This window comes from Carassius auratus, unplaced genomic scaffold (assembly GCF_003368295.1).
Source record: "Carassius auratus strain Wakin unplaced genomic scaffold, ASM336829v1 scaf_tig00006513, whole genome shotgun sequence".
Lineage (NCBI taxonomy): Eukaryota > Metazoa > Chordata > Actinopteri > Cypriniformes > Cyprinidae > Carassius > Carassius auratus.
Window position 1 is genome coordinate 37,309 of NW_020523761.1, and position 21,767 is coordinate 59,075.

Genomic DNA, 21,767 nt, shown 5'->3' on the forward strand with positions numbered 1-21,767 from the left:
TAAATAAGTGTTTTTGTTGCAAGTGTAAAATTCCCCGAAAATCACCGTAAAATGATTTGACTCTATATGGAAAACGGATGCATTAAAGTCACAGTTCATATTTAAAAAGTTTATGTTTAAATTTCAATGGTTTCACATCAGTTCTGGTGATTCAAGGTCTTTTGGCCTCACAAAAAAAAAAAAAAAAAAAAAAAAAAAAAAGAAAAAGAAAAAAAAAAGCAAGCCACTGGAAATCCTTGACAGCCAGAATACAACTAGGCAATATGAATACATAATATGTATATAGAGAATGTTACATGATTATGATACTCATTTATTCAACTATAATAATCTGATATATATCATAGTATTCAAAAATTTTATACTATGGTATATACAAAATACTATCACTGCATGGGTGTTGGTTATATCCACAAACTTTTTCATAACAGTATTTTTCTGGTAATCCGTTTATTGCTTGTATACTTTGCATATTCACTCCTCCATACTGACCCAAGAGAAATACAAACAATATTCACTGTGTCCCAGATTTTGATCAAATATTCACCTGTGTCTGTTAAAATTGTGTGGGAGGCAATATTAATTTGATTAAAGGAAAGCTCAGGATTTAAAATAAGAAATCTGAGAATTACAGATTGCATTGATTTATTAATATAAGTTTAACAAACCAGTGAATAACAACAACATACACATACAACATAATCTACCAGTGAGCTTTAGACAACAAAAAGGCACTCATTGCTTAAGGTAAACTCACTTTTAGTTTGATTTTACACTTAAGAAACATTATAATAACACCACACTCAGTTTTTACATTCAGTGACAGCATGAGATTCCCTCTCATCCGCACGGCGCTCCTGATCCATCCCACGGGTTCTCCTTTAATAGTGACATTACGAAAACCACAGTGAAATCTTGGCAAACTCTGTGATTGAAACAGATCCGTGGCTCCCCTGTGCCTTGCGGCAACATTTTCTCATGGTGCACTGACCTCCTGTAGGGCAGCCAGGCATGAAGGGATGAAGACTTTTACAGTCTCATCCCAAGAGCAGTCCACAACCTGTGAAGAAGGCCACAGTCACACAATTAACAGTGCATCTGCATTATTGAGCATGTAAAAGTACTGACAATTTACTTTAGCTGAGCTGAGAGAGCACCCCGCTATTGGAAAACAAAGAGATTTTTATGCAAGTGCAGCTTTGCTGAAATGCACAATAATGATGTTCAGCCAAGTAAATGTTTGTTTCTTTTGATGCTGCTTCAAAGACTTTTTAAAGCTTCTCTTTTTGCCTGTGCACGGAAAACAAGTGTGCATTATATTGCTACCATACCTTGTATCCTTAACAGTTAACTTTTGTTATGTTTTCCTGAATATAAACTGTTATAGCAATATCTAGAGAAACGGAATAAGGGCAGTTGACATAACATGAACATATAATGATTAATATTTATACATATATAAATAAGTGCCCTCACAAAATATGCCTTGATACAATTCTTTCAAAATGATACATGGACCACTGATCTATATATTCTCTATAATAGATCAGTGATATGGACTATTTATAAAACGCATAGTTGGTCCTTGATTCTGATTGGCTGAGTCACGTTCAATGCTGTTGTAAATTACTCTACAAACATACACCTTTTTCTTTACATTCACTTTGTTGCAACCACAACTGATTCTGAGGAACTACATTGTTTGGTGAAAGAAAACCTGTGACTCACCCACTGAGTGAGAAAAAGTCCTTCATTAATGACTTGACTGCAAAACTGCACAGAGACTGAGTGCCAGAGAGCAGGCAACAGTGCAGAAGAAAAAGATGCAGAGAGCAGGAGCGAGGGAGGAGTGAACGGATGGTCAGCTGATAATGGCACAAAGTTTAATAAAACTAGAGGCAAGAACACAGGATACATTTCCTCTTTTGGAGAAACGTTCTAGTTTCTTGTCAGAACGTGTGAAGATATGATGCCTCACCTGCTGTGGGTGTGAATGAAGTCAGAGCTGGGCTTTTTCTCAACAGCCGGTTACAGTATAATTACCGCATTCAAAGGCTTCACTTTGTTCAAAAGCATAATGACTGTACAGATCTTCAGTATGTGCGGAGGTGATCAATCAAACTGAAGGGTAAAGGGGAGCGAATTTTCAATGGGAACGTGATATGTCAGCTGTTAGCACTAATCAAAAATCAACCTATAATCATACCCGCTTAGACAATAAATGACATTGGTCTTGTTAGATCCCAATTGACAATGGCTCAGGGCTTGAATATCGGCCTTGACAGCCAGCACGAACAGCACAAGGTGTGTATGTGTGTATGGTTGGCAGTGAACAGGGAGACTGCGGTAGAAAAAGCACTTTACAGTTCTTGCCCTCGCCTTGCAGGAACAACCCACTCCACCTGCAGCCTGCCAACAGCTGTACTTATGCCTTATGTGGAACTAACAATAAGAGAGAATACAAATCTGCAATTTGGCTCTGACACACTGCGGTCCATTTTTCGTGATTTTTCTGGTTGTGCACTATTAGTATAAGCGTATATCAATTTTGATCAAATTAAAGCTTCTTTATGGAATAAAAATAATAATTTTTTTCTTTAAATAAAAATTTTAAATGTTTCTAACTCCAAACTTTTGACAGAATATTCTAATAAACACAAAAATCCTATGCAAATACTGGGCGACAGTGTATTTTCAGTTAGCTTTATAACTTAATTTCCAGTTCTGCATTAAATGGAATCAAATTTATTTTTTTTGACTGCAATTAATTCAATGAAATATAATCAAATAAAAAACATTAAATACATTAGGCTCCATGTAAAAAGTCAGAAAGGAAGAGCTTTATATTCACAGGCTTTAGAGCCTGAGGTGAGCTATAGCTCACAAGATATTCAAAGTCAAATCTCAGAAAAATGGCACAGTGGCACAATGGAGCTGAGGAGGGTTTGCTGCAGACATCTCCTCTCAGCTCAGTGATGGCTCATTGACTGCTCTGACTTTTATTCATCACAGTGAGTGCTGGCGTCAGACAGAAGCAGCCCGATGAGGACTGCGGCCCACATCTCAATGAGATGAGGGCACTGTTACTGTATGTGACCGATTCCTTGTACACGCTCTACGAACAAGGCATGTGCCTCCTCTTTGCAGAAGACTGTTTTGTGCAACAGACAGATATCAGAGGTGAAGCGAGGTTTATAGACCAGGGCTTACAGTGAAGGATAATAGAAATGAATAGCTGCAGAATATAGCCGAGTCATGGAAATATTGATTTAAGTTTCTCAATTACGAGTCACTGGTTCATCAGAACAGATGTCAGTAAACTGCAGCTATTAAAAAAATAAAATAAAATAAAAATAAATAAAAAAACTAATCTAAAACATTAATTTTCAGAATTTTTTCATTAAATCACTGAAATGCACTTTCTCATTTTCATTTAGTTTAACTTTACGTAGGCCTACTGAAATAACCGAAATTAACTATGAAGTGCCTAGCCGACTACGGTATTTTTTTTAGAACTTAGAAAAAAGATGCTGCAGCCAGTGAGCAGACGGGTGGGGGGGGGGCTCGTTACAATAACTACTCAAGATTTTGCTTTAGTATAATTTTCGGGACAATTAGGGCTAGATTCAGGATTCGGGATTCAAATTTTTCCGGACGTTTGGTCATCCTACCTGAAAGAGCTACTGCATTACTATCATTCTGGCTTGGTGGTTTTCAGCTGATTATGATTATGACCGTGATGTTTAAGTACTCAGAGTCTAAAGCCAGGAGAGCATATTAAGTGTTGTTCACTGTAATTGAATATTTACAGAGCCGAGTGTGAGCGTTTCACACACAAACTCTGAGTGCTGCTTCAGTGTCTCCAGCAGCGGCTGGTTTTTGGAGCAGTCCCAGAATCTGTGGACGCAGAGCCACAGAAGGCAATCGTGCTAATTGAACAGCCATTTTTCTTCTCTGGTGGGGCTGCTCAAAGCCCTGACGCAGCCCTGGCTCACCAGACCCAGACTGCTTCATTCAGAAAATGTAATTAAATCACCTCTCTGAAAGAAAAAAAAAAATCTATCTGTCTATAAGAAAACATAAGGCAGGCATTAATACTAACACAGAGCAGAAGTGAAGGGTATTATTTATAAGTACAGTGAGATGACAGCTGCTCAGGATGTGAACAGTTTTAGAAAGGGATGCTGAAATAAGTCACCAGGGTGGCATCGATGTTTGGGTCCCTGTCAAAGTTTCAGAGGGCACTAAAACAGGACACCAAACTCCAAACATCACTCAGTAAAAATGGTGCAAAAACACAATGTAATAAGATAACCTTGTGCCAAATGATTAGACTCACATAACTTTTTCACATAACAACAATATTGTGGAATTTTTTTTATTTTTATTTTCTCAAAATTGCAGATTCTGAAAGAAATTCCCTGTCAACATCAGACTTATGCAGTTCACTTTATGCATCTATTTATTTCAAATTTATTTTATGAGATTACATTCACAACCAATAGTATCACTGATATCCGTCATACTTCATTTAAAGCAATGCGACAACTTAAACTGATAATTGAAAGAAAGAAAGAAAGAAAATAAGTGTTCTTTACACAAAGAAAAGAAGCAAAGTAAAGAAAAATCTATATCTCTGCCTAATTGTTTGTTAAATAACACATAGAAAGATGTAATTTTCCTTCTGTACTTTCCACCTGGTACTAGCATGTACGTGCCGCCATAGCAACTCAGAAAAGCCAGCTGTTATGTATGAAAGAAGAAACCTTATCTGCTGTAAACGAGACCTGATCAGATCGGAAAGAGCGACTGCATAGACTGTGTAAAGTAAACATCTAAGAGAGTGTACAGTATGTGTTTGTATGGAAGCAGGTGACTCAAATGTTCTTTTGAACGTAAAAAGGCTTTGTATTTAAATAAACAGCATTTTCTCTTTTACCACAAAGGGAACAAAAAAAGATTCATGTTGATCCGTTCTTCCTGTGGAAATCATTTCTGGTAATTACCTCGCTGTCTGTATTATCACAGTTTACTCTGAAGGCAAAACTAATTAGATTGCACCTTAGTCCTATTCAAACAGCAAATTTCCTGTAATCAATAGAACTGATTTCTATGAAAGCAAAACCGCAAATACAATTTCTAAAGTGGCCATAATTCATGCCAAATGAACTGAGAGAACGACAACAAACTGAAAGTTGAACAAATATGAAAAAATAACTCCTACTAGGGTTATAAAGGTGCAGAAAAATTACTGGCTCGTCATGCACCTCTTAAGGGCTGTTCACACTGATTGGCTTATTAAAAAAAATCATAAATGATCATAAAAAAGATGTATTGTGGGTTGAAAATGAGATATAATTCTTTGTGAATAAAATGCTTTACATTATATATAAATTGCATTATTTTGTATAGAAATTACGCATTGCCTTCACTCTCATTGATATTTGTCACAATGCGTTTCGATTTATTTGCATAAGTTGGACACACCCACAACTTTCAGTCAATGGTTACTGTCAGTCCATTTAAATATAAATATTAAAAATTAAAATAATATAAAATTAAACAGACTCACATTGCCACTACTAGATTTCGAAAGTATGAACAATATAACACGCGTGTCTTTATCTCGTTATTTTTTTAAAGGATCTGGGTTCATCATAGTACACAAATTCACAGTGTTTATCCAAGTGCTAATTGGCTTGCACATTAAGTGACACACGCCTCCAGGCTTAGACAAACAGATAACGTTTAAACGATAAGATGACAAGCAGCGCCTGAAGGAAAATCAAACTCACCTCAAAGACCACGTGATGAGTCAATTCTCATTTTAAAAGCTTGTCATCTCTCTGTAATCTTTCTCCAACAGCCAAGGCAAAGATCTTTTGTCACTTTTTAAGGACAACAACTATCCATCCCTTTATCAATTATAGACTAACTTTAGTTTAAAAAAAAAAGTTCTAGGTTCAGCTTGATCAACAGCTTTCTTGGTACACCGTCAGCTACCACAGTCACGTCACTTAGCATAAAAACGGAAATGTGTAGCAGTGTTTTTGTTTCAAACTAAATTTTTACATACAAAAAGTTATCTAAAGTAAAAAAAAAATTATGTGGCAGAGATTCACTTATAAGGACATTATAGATTTTGTTAACTATAATATAATTGGTGTGTACTTCAAAGGCATAAAAATATATTTTTCAGTTTATCACAATTAACAGTTATTAAGACTTTATGTGTACATTTGCGTAAAACCTATGGAAAAAAATGTGGCTCCTTTATCAAATTACAGCAAATATGCAGCAAGCTTTTGCTTTACTATTGTGATTTTTGCTGAAATGTCCTTAACGGCCCTATTAAAGTTCATTCCCCCAGTGCAAAAATGAGCTCCATGCTCGATAAAAACACAACTGTGCATTAAAAGAACGCATTTGCTGTGAAAGGAAAAAAACTAGTCTACCTTGAAATTAGATCAACGACTTTTACAACCCCACTTGATGGCAAACACATCAGTTCTGGTAATGTGCCAGACTTCACCATTCATCCAAAGGTCACTAAGAAAGATCATCTGCCCTCAACATGTGCAAAAGGTCTTTAGAAATGTGAAATCCTACTTCATGTGTTTTCGATGGAATTTGAACGAATTGTTTCAGTAAAATAACTGTATCCCATACAATGTCATACAACAGTAGGTCCCATTACCATAATTTAATCAGACTTTTTTTTTTAAAATGTATAACTTCTATATTACTACTAAAAGTATTAAATACATAGCACACCTGTAACATCTGGCTGTTGTGTTGATATTCAGAAGAACAGCACTGCTGCTCATGTGATATTGCTTAATGTGAATTTTTTGTGTAATTTGTTCTTTGATATTTAAATGTGACATACTGTAGATGTTCAAAATTTGTGGCTTACCTGACTGTGAAATCATATGAGCAGGATGCTAAGATGGTCTTATAAAATGGGTAGAACTAGAAATGACAAACAAATAAAAGAGGAATTAATATACAGTGGCTGCCAGAGAAAAAAATATCAATTGATGTACATGCTGACATATTTATCAGTGAACACTGCTTTAAAATGGGACTCTGCCTATAGGCTATATTTACACTGCAGCTGAAATTTCATAATTTTAGTTGATAGTATAAAGAGTAAAAACCAATCAAACTTTAGTGTGAATACTTTAGTTTATGTACCATAAACGTATGAAGAAATATCTCCATTCAAACTTTACTTACTTAACTTGTATTAAATGTATATATAACAACAACAATAATATATATATATATATATATATATATATATATATATATATATATATATATATATATATATATAATTATTATTATTAAAACATGTATTTGAGCAGATTTAAGCAAAATTCATTAATTTAGTCATTTAAAATATATTGTTCAGTGCTGATATAGGACATTACCCACCACATCAGGCAAAATCAATACTTCTTAGCAAGCTAAAATAATGTGATTTTATCTTTCAGATCTACACGTTTCTATTTATTAACTCTCTTTCTGCTGCAGTGTTTTTAATGATATCAGCTGAATTATGACATGAAAAGGTTTCATCCCTTATAGTATCATGACCATACGAGAACAGTAAATGAGAAAGACAACAGATCTCTTCATCACTGATACAGTATAAGATGACATAATAATCATATAATAAGAATAAACAGTGATCATTTCAAAGCTACATTCAGGAACACACAATTTCATGCTTCACAACCCTCCTGTATTCCCAGTGCAATAAACTGTTCATAGCTCCTTATTTCACACATTCGTTTTTTTCTACATTATCTGAAAGCTGAGAACAAAACCATTAACTTGAAAAGGCGTGTGATTTCACCTTGACCCAGCTGGAGCGGGCATTATTCCCATAGCTCCATTTGGAGATACAGGAGTATTTGTGTACGTTTTGGCCACAGGTTTGACAGTGGACTGGTCAAGTGCACTGAGCTCTGGAATCTACATAATCTATGGCGCAGTCTATTTTCAACTCCTTAAAATAGCATTACGCCAGCAATGTGCCTGAACACACATCTTTTTTAGACCAGCACGCCCATGGGCGCACAAATGAGAGCAAATGCATTTGCTAATTAAACAACGTGGCGCTGGATGGGAAAATGAGAATGGCGCCGGACTCTAAACTAGCAAACACACTTGCCCCGCACCTTGCGTTGCATTGCGCCGGGTGCAGTACAGGGCCCAATCTGTTTATATACAAAAATCCATAGCTGTCACATACAGTACAGAAACACGCTGTGAGTTTCACACATACAGACGCTGCTGCATGCCTCATTAATGTTCAACAGACCTGCTAAATTAATTTAAGTCAAAGCAATGAACAAACTACTGTGACATTGAATGGCAGCTGTACTGTCTTTACCCTTCATCCATCTCAATATTTCAAACTTTCATATGATTTCACACTACGGCCTCTTCTGCATACTGTTTGCATGGCCTCTAAAACTAAATTAAGACACACTTCTGAGAGAAACTGAGGCCAGCTTTTACATTAAAATAACAAAAATTAGTTGTGCATCTAACTACAATACCTTTACTCTGCGGATGGCGTAGGAATGGCCCATCATTTGAGCTACAGGATGTCGGACGTTCGGTAGGTCCCGAACTCAGAGACTGCAGTCCACGGCTCCAGTGACCAGGACATTCAGAGAACACGAGAGGAATAACAGTCAACGTTACGAAAATACTTTTTGTGCACAAATAACGACTTTATTCACTGTTGCGTCATTTTGGAGAATATGAGCTGAACGCAGACAGCATTTACAAAAAGTATTCTTGTCACTTCATAATGTTATAGTTGATCCACTGATGGCAGATGGACTATTCCTATGATGCTTTTCATACTTTTCTGGACCTTGACAGTTTAATTTACTTGGCAGTCTATGGGGCACTCACAAGCCTCCCAGTTGTCATCCAAAATATCTTCAATTATGTTCTGAAGATGAACAAAGCTTTTACGGGTTTGGAACGACATGGGGGTAAGTGATTAAAGGCAAACATTTAATTTCAGGGTGGAGTAAGTCTTAAAGGGCTGTGAGAAAGTTCAGAACAATAACACTTCAACATCTACTGTATCGGAAACTGTGTTATGAAATTCAAATCTCATTCATGTCCACACACAGTGACTGAGCTGAAAAGAGGAAATACTCACCTGGTCATATTTGCACCAATCACAGCTGAGGATTTCAGCCCTGTGCACTGGGACGGCTAGCCTGCACGATCCCGCCTTCTCATCCCACACTCGCAGTGTCCCATCCCTTAACAACAGAGACGAGCTTCAAATCTCTAGTGTCAGACTTTTTAAATCTTCTAAACAACCACACATTTTTCTCATTTAAATTCCTGGTCTGCACTCTCTACTGAATCCTCTGAACCATAACAGTCATTTCAAGGGCCACTTGCATGAATGGACCCAGGGCAAGGCGCTGAGGGAACTGGCCAGTCCTCTATGCTGCACGTGCCACTGATTTCTACAGGAAATTTCTCTTGTCGTATCTCTTTTATATCTTCTATCTGATCTTCTTCTTGAAGTACAACATTCCTATTCTGGAGTAAGCAGTAAATGTTCCTGACATTCACTTTTTACAAGTCATAAGGTGCAAAGTTAGCAGTATCTGCAAACAGTAAAAGACGCAGTCCTCAGGGTTTCTTTATATAGTGCTTAAGAACTCAAAGGCTGGTTAAATAGATTTATGCATAAATCTGGTACTAACAGCCTAGTGGGAAATACTCACGTTCCCTATAAACTGCACATTCCACTTTGAATAAGCTTATATATATATATATATATATATATATATATATATATATATATATATATATAGGTCTAAATAAATAAATTATAACTATATAAGTGAGCACAGCATAAACACAGCATAACCATATCTTAACTTAAAGCGATGGTTCACACAAAAAAGACATTTTTGTCATTACTTACTCATTCTCATATTATTCCAAACCTATATGACTCTCTTTCTTCTGCTAAGCACAAAAAGAGAGACATTTTATAAAATGCTGAGAACCAAACTGTTTCGGTTCCCACTGAATTCCATTATATTTTTGGTCCATACAATGGCAGTCAATGAGAACCAAAATGTGTAATTACCAACATTCTTCTAAATAGTATCTTTTGTGTTTCATTGAAGAAAGAAAGGGATACAGATTTGGAACCACATAATGATGAATAATTCATTTTTGGGTGGATTATCCATTCAATATTTCATCTTTGAGGCCACTTAAAAAGTCAAGCATCATAATAAACCCTCATCATTGTGAATAAACCCCCCCAAAGATGTTATGCCAACACACTATATATTCTCTGTGCATGGAAACCAGGTCTGGAGCAAATATGTCAGTAAGATTGTTTGAGTCCAGATAAGATTAATACAGAACATGAATCTCAATTTCTCAATGCTAAAAATGGCATCAAAATACGTGCCATTTATTGATGATCCTAGACATATTAAATGAATAGCCTTATTTTTTTAATTACATCTAAGGAGGCTTATTCCAATGACTATTTTAACCCTTATTGATTTGGTGATTTTCAACTGATGAAATAAATAAAAGCCACTCTGAAATGCGACCTGCAGGGAGTGACAATAAATTAAGTGAGTGCATTTAAACTATGAGCCCTATAAGATGATTTAAATTAAACATATTTAATTTTCTTATTGTAATATTATGATATAACCAAACTTTGCTATGTCTTCATATTAAATATATATATATATATATATATATATATTTTTTTTAAATGCTTTTCATGTATAGATTTGATTATTTTTCCTTTGTCACAGTTGCAGACTAAAATATACAAATCCACCATAAAAATAAATAAAAGTGCTTTTTTAAATTATGATAATCCTAACAAAATGTAAAGCTTTTCACCATTTACAGTGTGAAAATAATTTATACAGATCCAAAGCCACACCACTCCAGCTGATGAGAATATGTCAGAAAGCATTCGAAAAGGGGGCTTAACGTGTAGGAGGCAGCTTGTAGATTTAAGAATAAAATGTTTGAAGGAAGATTAATTATGTCAATATTTCAAAGAGCTCAAGTTTAATAATAACTTTGATATGTGGCCCGTTCTAGGCACTTCTGTTTTAATTATTGTGGAACAGATCTCTTACTGAGATTGCTGGCATGTAAGCATCTTGCATTAAAGATTTCCTGGCAACCCGGGCAGAGAAGCTAGGGCTTCTATCACTGCATATAGAGCAGAGCAGGTGAAGTCTCTGATAAGGGAGGAGGTGAAATTGTCCTTTCAATGCATAGATGACCTGTTTAGTACATTATCAGAAGACAAACATTAGAAAGATTAGAAAGATTGGGATACTTAGACTACTATAGATATATATGTATATATAAGATATATTGTATATTATACATTATATATATATATATATATATATATATATATATATTTATGGGGATGTTTGACTGATTGCACAGACACTATTGGAAGAGAGTTGAACTGGATGATGACATCACTGAATCAACAATAAAATGACTAACTGGAAAAATGACTCTTTGTTGTTGTCGTCTTGCATTATTGACAAACTATTTTCCTGTATGTCACTGTAAAGCTGCTTTGACACAATCAGTATTGTCTAAAGTGCTATATAAATCTCTCTCTCTCTCTCTCTCTCTCTCTCTCTCTCTCTCTCTCTCTCTATATATATATATATATATATATATATATACATACATATAACTTTATCTACTTAATGTTGACCCTGGATATGGGATAATGTGTTGTTATTAGGTTTTATTTGTTTTTCAAATGTTTCTTATCAGAATTTTACTATTTATACTTGTTTACTGTTACTGGTTAGAATCATAAAATATTTTCCCACAAACCTGCAATTTTGCCTTTTTATGTTTAAAGGACATAAAACAGGTAATTTAAAACATCGGACTTGCAGAAAGTCACAACTAGTCTTCCTTAAAACTGATCAAAACAGATGCTGGAAAGCTGTGGAAAGTTGCCACATATGTGGAGAGCAAGAACCTGATGCTGGCTTATTTATACTGCTTATATAAGAGGTTTCTGTGATGAGAAAAGCCAGCATATCTATAACTTACATCTATGCTGAGGTAGCATTTCATGGAAACCAATTTTCCCATGATCACATTCAGCGTTTGCCATGGTTTTTGGGTTTAGTATTGATTTTCAGACATCTCATTACACACGTGGTGTCAACATTTAATAGCAAAAGAAAAGGGTTCTCCGTCAGCATAGGAGCATGTTATTCTTACCAAAGCTCCTGAGAAAGGACAAAGTTAATACAAAGAAACATGGATGAATATGTTGTATGCAATCTCTCTAGGAACCATAGATGGGCTGCATGTGTGTATTAGCATTCATGTTTAGTATTTATTGTCTGATGCACTATGAGGGGCGCTTGATTCCTTAAGCATTTATAAAGGGATGCAATTCTCCTTTGATGCTCCATAGAAGAAAAAAAAATAATTAGGGTTTCAACGACATGAAAGTGAGTTAGTGACGGCATCATTTTCATTTCTGGGTGAATTTGTCTAAGCACTGAGAGTTAACAGCAGCAGGAAATGGCTGCTGCAGGTCCAGTGTGTTGCTGATAAGATCACAGCAGAGCCGTTTGGAGCTGATGAACTCTGGGCTCTGATGGCAAAGCCTGGTGTTTACAACTGTAATCTTTCTCTGCTACATCGGAGAGAGATGTGTACTCGTGAGACCCCTGTGAGTCCTTCTTACACAAGTACAAACACAAAAGATCATTGTGTAGTCTGAGTACAAACACCCAATGTTGATTATGCAGACATTTTGTTTTTCATTTTTGAAAAGTTTCAAAACTAGGGCTAATAATTCAGTTAAAAAATATATTTAATTACAATAGAAAGCAGATCACTTATTCATATTAATCACAAATAATCACACACACACTACTTTTTTTTTTTAAGGAAAATTTATTTGACTCTGTGAACTGTGCTAATTTTTGTGCTATTTTCTTTCAAATTATTTGTACTTAAATTAACACACTGAATTAAAATCCCCAATCAAAACTAAACAAAGAAAAATGTTCCATTAAAGTGTACCTGCAAGCTCTAAAGCAGGGATCCTCAAATCTGGACCTCGAGACCCACACCCTAGCATGCTAATCAATGTCTTTGGGATCATTAGAAAATCACAGGCAGGTGACTTTGATCAGGGTTGGAGCCAAACTCTGCAGTGCATTGGACCTCCAGGGCAAAATTTGAGGAAGGGGGCTCTAAAGTATGGTAATAGCTCACTGCTGACCTCATGGGGTGAATGATTGTATCGATGTAGAAATGCAATAACATTTAAAATAAAAAGTTAAAAGTGAATATATTTTAGCTTTTTTCATTTTAATTTAACTTAATTTACTAAAATAAAAATGTAAAAGAACTATACAGACATTCAAAAAAGTGACAAAAACCTATTACAAAATAATTAAAATGAAAATAGAAATATATGTATACACACACACACACACACACACACACACACACACACACACACATATATATATATATATATATATAAACTAATTCTAAATATTAATCAAATATATACCTCACAATCCCATTTTTCCCCTCTTCTCCTCACAATTTCCTGTTCAATATATAATATGAACTGGTCTGGTACTATCCAAAGTGACTTCAATTCAAACTCAATGTTTTTACCAGATAAAGTTACATTTAGCACAAACATGTGTATTCAATGCAATGCTCTCTTGGCAGGTCTTCCAGCCAGTTCTATCAAAACTTTACAATTAATCCATATTATGTGCCTTCTAGAAGCTTGCGTTCTGCAAGTGAACGTCACTTGATTGTGCCATCGCAAAGAAGCACAAAGTCACTTTTACAGACTTTTAAATTAAACGTTCCCTCCTGGTGGAATGACCTCCCCAACTCCATCCGAGCAGCTGAGTCCTTAGCCATCTTCAAGAATCAACTTAAAACCCATCTCTTCCATCTTTATTTGACACCTCATTTGTAAGTCGCTTTGGATAAAAGCGTCTGCTAAATGTATAAATTTAAATGTATTCCAGTTGTTTACTTCCGTGTTTGACCGCGTGTAAAACGCAAAGCTATGATTGGTTAGATGTGGATGACGTACTTCTTGCAGATTGGCGAAGTAGTTTAATATAATATATATTATATATCATGTTATATTTTCTTTTTTATTCTATGTGATTTTCTAAAATTGAAATAAAGCAAAAATATTTAGAAAATGCCAAACTGACGTGTGAATGAATGAACATGCGGCAGCTTAAAAAGATCTCGCACCAGATGGCAGCATTTCTATAATAGTCTAATGGTCTCATTTCTAACAGCAAATGCTGTTACTATTAGAGTAATAGCATTTAATAGTCTAACAGTCTCTAATAGTTAAAATGTCTAGTAGTCTAGCATTTCATAGACTCATTTGTTGTCTTTTCAGACTTCACACATCATAATTTAAAATATATGGATTTGCTATTAACGTAATTTAAAGGTTTGGTAAAACCGTTTATGATCTTGATTCTGGAGAAAATACATAAGCAAATGTCTTATTTTTTAAATTCACATTCATGCAGCCCTACTCAATACATCCACTTCGGTATATAAAATATTACAGATAATACCAAACGGTTAAGGTTAAAAAGTGTAAATGACTGTGCCTGTGCCCTATAATATAATCTATTTGAGAAATTATATCTATATGCTGCTTTTATCTTTCTGTCTGGAATATGAAACACATTTTGTTGTACCTAAACCATTTTCATGTGTGGAAAATAATGAAGCTGACAGGCTTACTGACCATGTTCACACCGCTGACTCTTTCCCTTATGATGTTTTGGGGAGATCATGTGCGCCCTTGATATATGACGGCCACTTCAAAGGCAGGGGCCCGGCGTGAGAACCAGCCGCTCTAAAGCAGATAACTGGCGGATTTATGGCCCCGCACTTTTCCCATGACTGCCGGTGGGTAGCAGGGACTGTTTGCCTTAATCCCCATTCACTTGGAAATGCTGATACTTTTTCTCTTACGGAATTTAATGGTGTGACAGTGATTTACTAATGTAAATCTGTCTAACAGACCTGGGCATAAAGGGAGTGGATTAGGCTGGCGTAAAGACCCATCCTGGGGAGGAGTGACTAGTGTTGTTGTGCTTTCATGTGGCACACACTACTGCAGTCCAACCAGCGGCTTGTTCACGCCTGCCAGAGCAGCTACATAAGTTTTGACTTGAGCTGTCCCTGAGGGTACAAGGGGGACCTTGAGGGACCTTGTCTTTAAATAACAGTAAACATCAAAGAACTGCTTAAATGTTATCAAGAATTGGTTGCATTTATGTAAACAAATTTGGCATTGAGACAAAAACAAAAGTGAACTTATTTAATTCTATTCAATTTAATTTTAATATTTTTGACTAACCAAACCAGTTAATTTAGATGTTACCACTTAATATACTTTAGGTTAGCTAAAATGTTTGACACTGATAATTGAAATCATTGCAGCTTCTAATTAGGCAATGAGAGATTTTATAAACAAACATGATCATTTAAAATGGTTGGTGATTATGTAATGTTTGTATTTGTTATTGTGTGTATGGTTTTATTCAATAAATGTTTGTAGCTTACTTTAAAGTTTGTCGACAGATTTATAACTGTTGAAGTGGCATTTATAATTGTAGTTGTTTGTTTCAACTTCATTGGCTTCTTTTGCATTCTAAGGAAAACACATAAAAGAACACAAATATTTTCTTCCACCATACAATTTCAAAAACTCAAATTATGCTATGGGAAAACAATTACTTTCATAACATTCCAGGATCTGTTGTGGTGAAAGCAAATGGAATGATGGTTTTATGGCATATGTGTCAGAATGAAAACAAAAACAAAAAACACTTAGTTTCTTCAATGTTTTCATCAGTTTTTTTGCATAGAAAAAGGTTACAGCTTACAGAGCGTGGTAGGGTTATTAAAAAGGTAAAAAAGTTATAGTGGAAAATTTCACATATGAGCATTAGTGAATATTAACATTATTTTTATTTTATTCAGTAGGCCTATTGTGTAAAGCGGAGAAGATCCAGTCTCCCCCCAAAAACAGTAGTGATTGAAGTGCATCATACCAACTCATTGACTAATTTCAATATAAACTCTAGTTACAATCTTACACATATACAGATTAACAAACTGGATTGTTAAATCATAGATTACAAAACTGATTCACACCTCACTTTAGTGATTATCTGCAAAACCTTTGGCTTGTCTTTGAATAAGCTGCTCTGTTTTATTCTAAAGCTACTGGTCTGTGTGTGTTTGTGAAAACCACATATGGTTTTTCTAATGAGAAATATCAAAGCATACATCTCAAATGCAGCATTTTAGCAGTGTTTATGCAGGCACTGCCACAGCCCTTTACATGAAGTTAAAACAGTAACTGATTTTTTTCTTCAAAATGAAAATCGCTCTTCAAACTTATGGGTTTCCAAGCAGCTTGATTTGTAAAGCCTGTCTTTCTTTCCCTCCTAGAAAGTTGGCTTAGCGTAGAGAAAAAAACACAAGGTGCTGTCCAAAACAGGCAAAATAGCTGTTTTCTTTCCTTTATGTACAAAGTGTGGAAGACATCCAGATGCAACAAGAGCAAATCCAACACTTAAAATGCTCCCACTTCAGTCCCCCACGGTCGGTATGGTTTACTGCTGCTTCCACTGCTTCCGCTGCTCTGTTGGGATGTGGTGGATGTGGAAATGGAAGGGCTCACAGAGGAAGAAACCACTGAAGATGCAGTTACGCTGGGGCTGAAAATTGGGAATCCTCCGGCAAATGTTAGAGGGAAGGTTTGTGCAGCGGCAGCAGCAGCGGCTGCATGAACGGTCGCCGATATTGAAAGCAGCGAGGTGGACAGCGGTGGGACGCAAGGAGCAACGCTTCCTGTAGAGGGCGCTCTGAGTGCGGAGTCACTGCGGGTGAAGGAGGAGGTCAAAAGGGCTGAAGCCCTCTGAGGAACCTCAGACAGCCTGCTAGAGGAACTCTCTGAGGACGGAAGTCCGCTTTGTTGCAGGAACGCTGCTGGAATGGGATGCAAAGCTGCGGCCCAGGGATGCGGGTGGAGGGCCTGCTGGTGATGGGTCATTGATGTGGTCATGGCAGCCGCTTCCCTCTGCGAGGCGCAGCTGCTGAGGTGAGAAACCATGCGGATACGGAGGGGATCACTGGAGTCCAGACCTTCAACAGAGCTCAAATACCTCGCCACTTCAGTTAGACACTCTCGAAAGCCGATGCTCATAAAGTCCATGGCCAGAGAATGAGCATCAAAATATCCTGAGAGAGCAAGAGAGAGAACCATTAAAATGTGAATGCCATACTTTTGTATATACTCTTACAAAAGGAGAACTGGTCCACTGACTAAGCCTGGTTTCTCCCAAAGTTGTCTCTCCATTTCTATTACCTGATGGCGTTTGGGTTCCTTGTCACTGATGTAGTTTGGGGTTAAAAGATATTCAGTAATAGCGTATTATGGATTTGACTGCACTGACAACAATGGGTGAGAACAAAACTTGAACTTCATTGATCTGAATGATGACACTAGAGCTGCTTTAAAGTGGAATCGACTATGTTTCATAATTTATGAATTTTGAAACTGTGACTGTTATAGAACTGAAATAAATCAACACTGAACTGAGTTGAGCTGAATAACAACTCTACTGTCTTCAGCAGAGCTGATTATAGCTGAATTGAATTCATTTAATAATTGATCAACTTTTCACAGTTATTGAATAAAACTGAATCAACACTGAACTGACTCAAGCTGAATAAAAACACTATATTATCTTGTTTAGAGCTGCTTTATAGCTGAATTGAACTCGTTTCATAATTGATTAACTTTTCACAGTTATTCAATTGAATTTAATTTACACTGAACTGACGAGCTGAATAATGACACTATTATCTCTGTAGAGCTGCTTTTCATCAGAAGTTGTTTATCAAGTTTGAATCACTGATTCTGTTATTTTCCTACTTATTACTGTGGAGCTGCTTTGAAACAATTTGAGTGCTAAATAAATAAAGGTGATTTTACTTGACTTGAAGCTTCAATCATGACGAGTCAAATGCAACCCCAATGTGTTTGAGAGGCTAAACCTAAGCAGACCATGATTGTGACCTGACCTGTTTGTATGTTTGTTTTGTCTCCCCAGTGCTTCAGTTTTAACACTCATAGGAAAGCCTTAACAAACCCCCAACAGTGCAGCCTGTGAATGTGGCCCCACTCCCCTCTCATGGATTTATGAAAGCAAACACAATCCCAGGGTCAAGTGCTTCTTTTGTGCTGCCAGCACTTTCCCACGAGTTTAGTCCTACCATTAACATTGATTTCCACTTTAATCTGGTCAAAAAGGGAACTTCATTCTCAAATTTCACTACAGTGTTAGGTGGCATGCAAAACAGGAGCCAATAACAAGCAGACTACCTTTTCCTCCTGTGGCCTGGAGCATCTTCAAGTGATCCACTGTCATCTGCAATATTTCTGCCTTCTCTAACTTGGCGGATCCCTTGGGAGAAGCAATAGGATATGTGAAGAGTTTTTAATATGATAGCTTTGACTACATCCTTTTCCACTTAGTTTTAATTTATTATAATTGTTATTAGAACTAATACTTTCATAATGCATATATAAAGAAGCAGAAATGTGAACTCACCTGCTTCTCAAATGCTGTTGGCACCAGACGACGCAACTCTGATAAACTATTATTTATTCGGTCCCTTCTTCTTTTCTCAATTATCTGCAATATATAATATATTTAATGGAGTGTAATGTATCAGTGTTTTAAATATATATATTTTAAAAGTTTAACAAATATAAAAAAAGTAAGTAATTACCCCTCTCCGCTTCTTTCTGGCCATGACTTGAGATGTTGTGGTAGGTGAGCCACATCTTATAAATGCACCGTTGCTTTGTCTTTGGGGGGGGGGGGGGGGGGGGGGGGGGAGGGGGGGGGGGCGGTTTGGGATAGGATGAAAACTTATCAATACACTGTATAAAAAGTCTATTTTTTAAGTCATATAAAATTATATTTTTGATTTCTGATTAATAAAAAACAGTTAATTTAGATGTTACCACAAGAAACATATTTTAGGTTAGATAAAATGCTTGACAGTGATAATTATTAGGACTTCATTATAACTTTATAATCACTGTTAAGTTATTAACAAACAAAATTACTTAATACAATGCTTAAAAGATTATTAATAGCTGTATCCTACACTCAAATAGTTAGAAATGTCTGTAACATTTTACGAAAATTTTTTGTAACATGTAAGCATTATTGTAAAAAATGGTAACATGCAATTACAAATTGCAAATAAAATACTTGAACTAACCTATAAAATGTAATGTTTGTAGTCAGTTTGATATAGTCATATTAAATAATAATACTTGAATTAAATATTACCACATTAAGCACATTATTTTTAGGTTACATGACAGTAAAAAAAAAAAAAAAACATGTTGAGCAATTACATAGTAATGTTTAAAAAATATTACCAAAGCTTTTATAATTTCTAAGCATCAAAACAAAACTGAATTATTAATTTTACTTTATAAATTAACTAAAATATTTGTAAAATGTAATATATATATATATATATATATATATATATATATATATATATATATATATATATATATATATATATATATATATATATATATATGTGTGTGTGCGTGTGTGTGTGTGTGTGTGTCCAAAGGGAGCATACGACCTTAAGATAACATCTAAAAGTGAATCCTCAGTTACAGAACAACAAACAAGCTGCAAGAACAATAATGCATCTAATGCAGATTTTTCCCATGCATGCTTACCCAGAGTAGTTATTCTCGCTGCCCACATCAATAGTTTCGTCCATGTCGCTGTCGGACGTGCTGTCCTCACAAGGCCGCTTCATGATGCAGTGCGAGTGCGCACAGGTACAGTCACAAACCCTCTGAGCCTCTTTCCCACGAACCGCTGGAGCCTCAGTCTCACATTCACGCCCACGTCCTGTTTAGGGAACACCCACCGAAAAAAAGAAAACACGCCCCGAGCCACCGAATGGAGGTCTCAAACTTCATTCCCCCTGATAATTGACTCTGCCCAGCTTCAGCTCTCGCGTTCTGCACCATTTACCTCCATACGGGCCCCTGAAGCGTGAGAAACACTTTACACAAGAAAGACGACGGTGTTTCAGAGCCCGACGGAACTTGGACAGTATGCAGAGAGGCAGGAAATCTAAGATGAGGATGCAGAGTGGCTTTTCAAAATTTAATCAGGTTTATTCAGTGTACATATTATTATTAAGATTTTAAAGGAAGAAATTTCTGTCAGTAGTTTTGGAAGTTCATCTCGTGCCTGACTAATCGCTCATAGGTTAACCCTTAAAATATCTGAGGAACGATATATATATATATATTATATATTTAAAACTAGTAAAAGTAAAAGTGCATACAAGGATCTAGCTCAGTTTACCTCACGTGATTTCTGTTCGTCATCTTGTCTCATTGCAACTTAATTTTACTTTTAGGTTAATATATGAATATGTTTTAAAGACAGTAGTACATCTAATATTACATTTCTTTAAAGTAAAACGAATTACCTTATAACGAACCTATATTTAATAAGGCAGAAGTCTACTTTAAAGATAAAATATTGTTTATAAGTTTTCATTAGCCTATAATTAATGGTCACTTTCACTGTCACACTTTCACTTAGAAAATGAGCATTTGCAACATACACATATGGATATACTAAAAGTCCTTTAAAATGCTTCAATAAACACTGATCATATCAAGATGATAGAAGTAGGCTATTCATAGTTGTTAGGGGGATATCTGTGTAAACACTGACAGACATACTTTCACACATGGGCTTCTCATCTGTTTGGAGACTCCAGCTGTAGTGCATTTCCTGGTTAAACAGTGAAGACAGCACATTGTTTGGGCTCACACCCACCCCTTGTCATGTGCCTTCCCGCTGGTGGAGCGCAGCACAGTCTCCCAGGCAGGCCGCCAGTGTGATGACTCGTTCCCACAGCTCTGAGCCCTGCGCTGAAACTCATCACCATGTGAGAGACGCCAGGAACACAGGGAGGGGCCGGCAGGGCCGCTGCCACTGGGAGGTTACGTGAGCCGAGCGTCACCCCCACCACTGCTGCCGCAGCTCCTAACCCTGTTCTTCACATTGTTTGTTTTGTTGTTCCATTTCTGTAGCTTATATGTCAAACCGAACATTGTTTTGCCTTAAATGTATACAGGCTACCATTACTGCAACATTACAGCAAAATTCATTTATTCATTTACTCCAAGAATTATTATATATAATTATTTGCATTTATCAATAAAAATATGTTTCATGCTATAAAACAATCATCAAGACAAAAAATAAATGTAAAAAATTGTATAATAAAATTAAACAAAAAATATCTTACAATCAAATATTTATAAATAGTATTATAATATAAATTAGTTTTTAAAATAATTATTTAAGAATTAACCAAGAATTAATGAGAGCCATGTGTGTGTGTGTGTGTGTGTGTGTGTGTGTGTATATATATATATATATATATATATATATATATATATATATATATATATATATATGTATTGACTAAAGATGCAAACCTTTATGACGTGTTTCTGCATCACCCATTGAAGTTTTAACACCCTGCACCAGATCCAGTCTGCACCACAGATA

General features: G+C 35.9%; 1 protein-coding gene and 1 pseudogene across 1 annotated transcript; both read right to left on the bottom strand.

The window, feature by feature from the left end:
- Window positions 1-640: 640 nt before the first annotated feature.
- LOC113071199 (peroxisomal targeting signal 2 receptor-like) lies at window positions 641-9,428 on the bottom strand (annotated as a pseudogene).
- A 6,514-nt stretch (window positions 9,429-15,942) lies between these two features.
- Window positions 15,943-20,077, bottom strand: LOC113071198 (hairy/enhancer-of-split related with YRPW motif protein 2-like). Its single transcript, XM_026244571.1, has 5 exons — window positions 19,901-20,077; window positions 18,919-18,997; window positions 18,738-18,821; window positions 18,509-18,590; window positions 15,943-17,361 (listed from the first exon to the last, which is right to left on the bottom strand). The coding sequence occupies exons 1-5, from the start codon at window positions 19,981-19,983 to the stop codon at window positions 16,694-16,696; spliced, it is 996 nt and encodes a 331-aa protein (XP_026100356.1). The 5' UTR covers window positions 19,984-20,077; the 3' UTR covers window positions 15,943-16,693.
- Between the last annotated feature and the right edge of the window lie 1,690 nt (window positions 20,078-21,767).

Bases quoted from the DNA above. Each gene is read 5' to 3' on its own strand.
- LOC113071198 (XM_026244571.1), bottom strand. From the start codon at position 19,983: ATGAAGCGGCCTTGTGAGGACAGCACGTCCGACAGCGACATGGACGAA. The intron at 18,998-19,900 runs GTAAGCATGCAT...CCCCCCCCAAAG, and splicing joins AGCGAGAATAACTACTCTGG to ACAAAGCAACGGTGCATTTA. The intron at 18,822-18,918 runs GTAATTACTTAC...TATATATTGCAG, and splicing joins CCAGAAAGAAGCGGAGAGGG to ATAATTGAGAAAAGAAGAAG.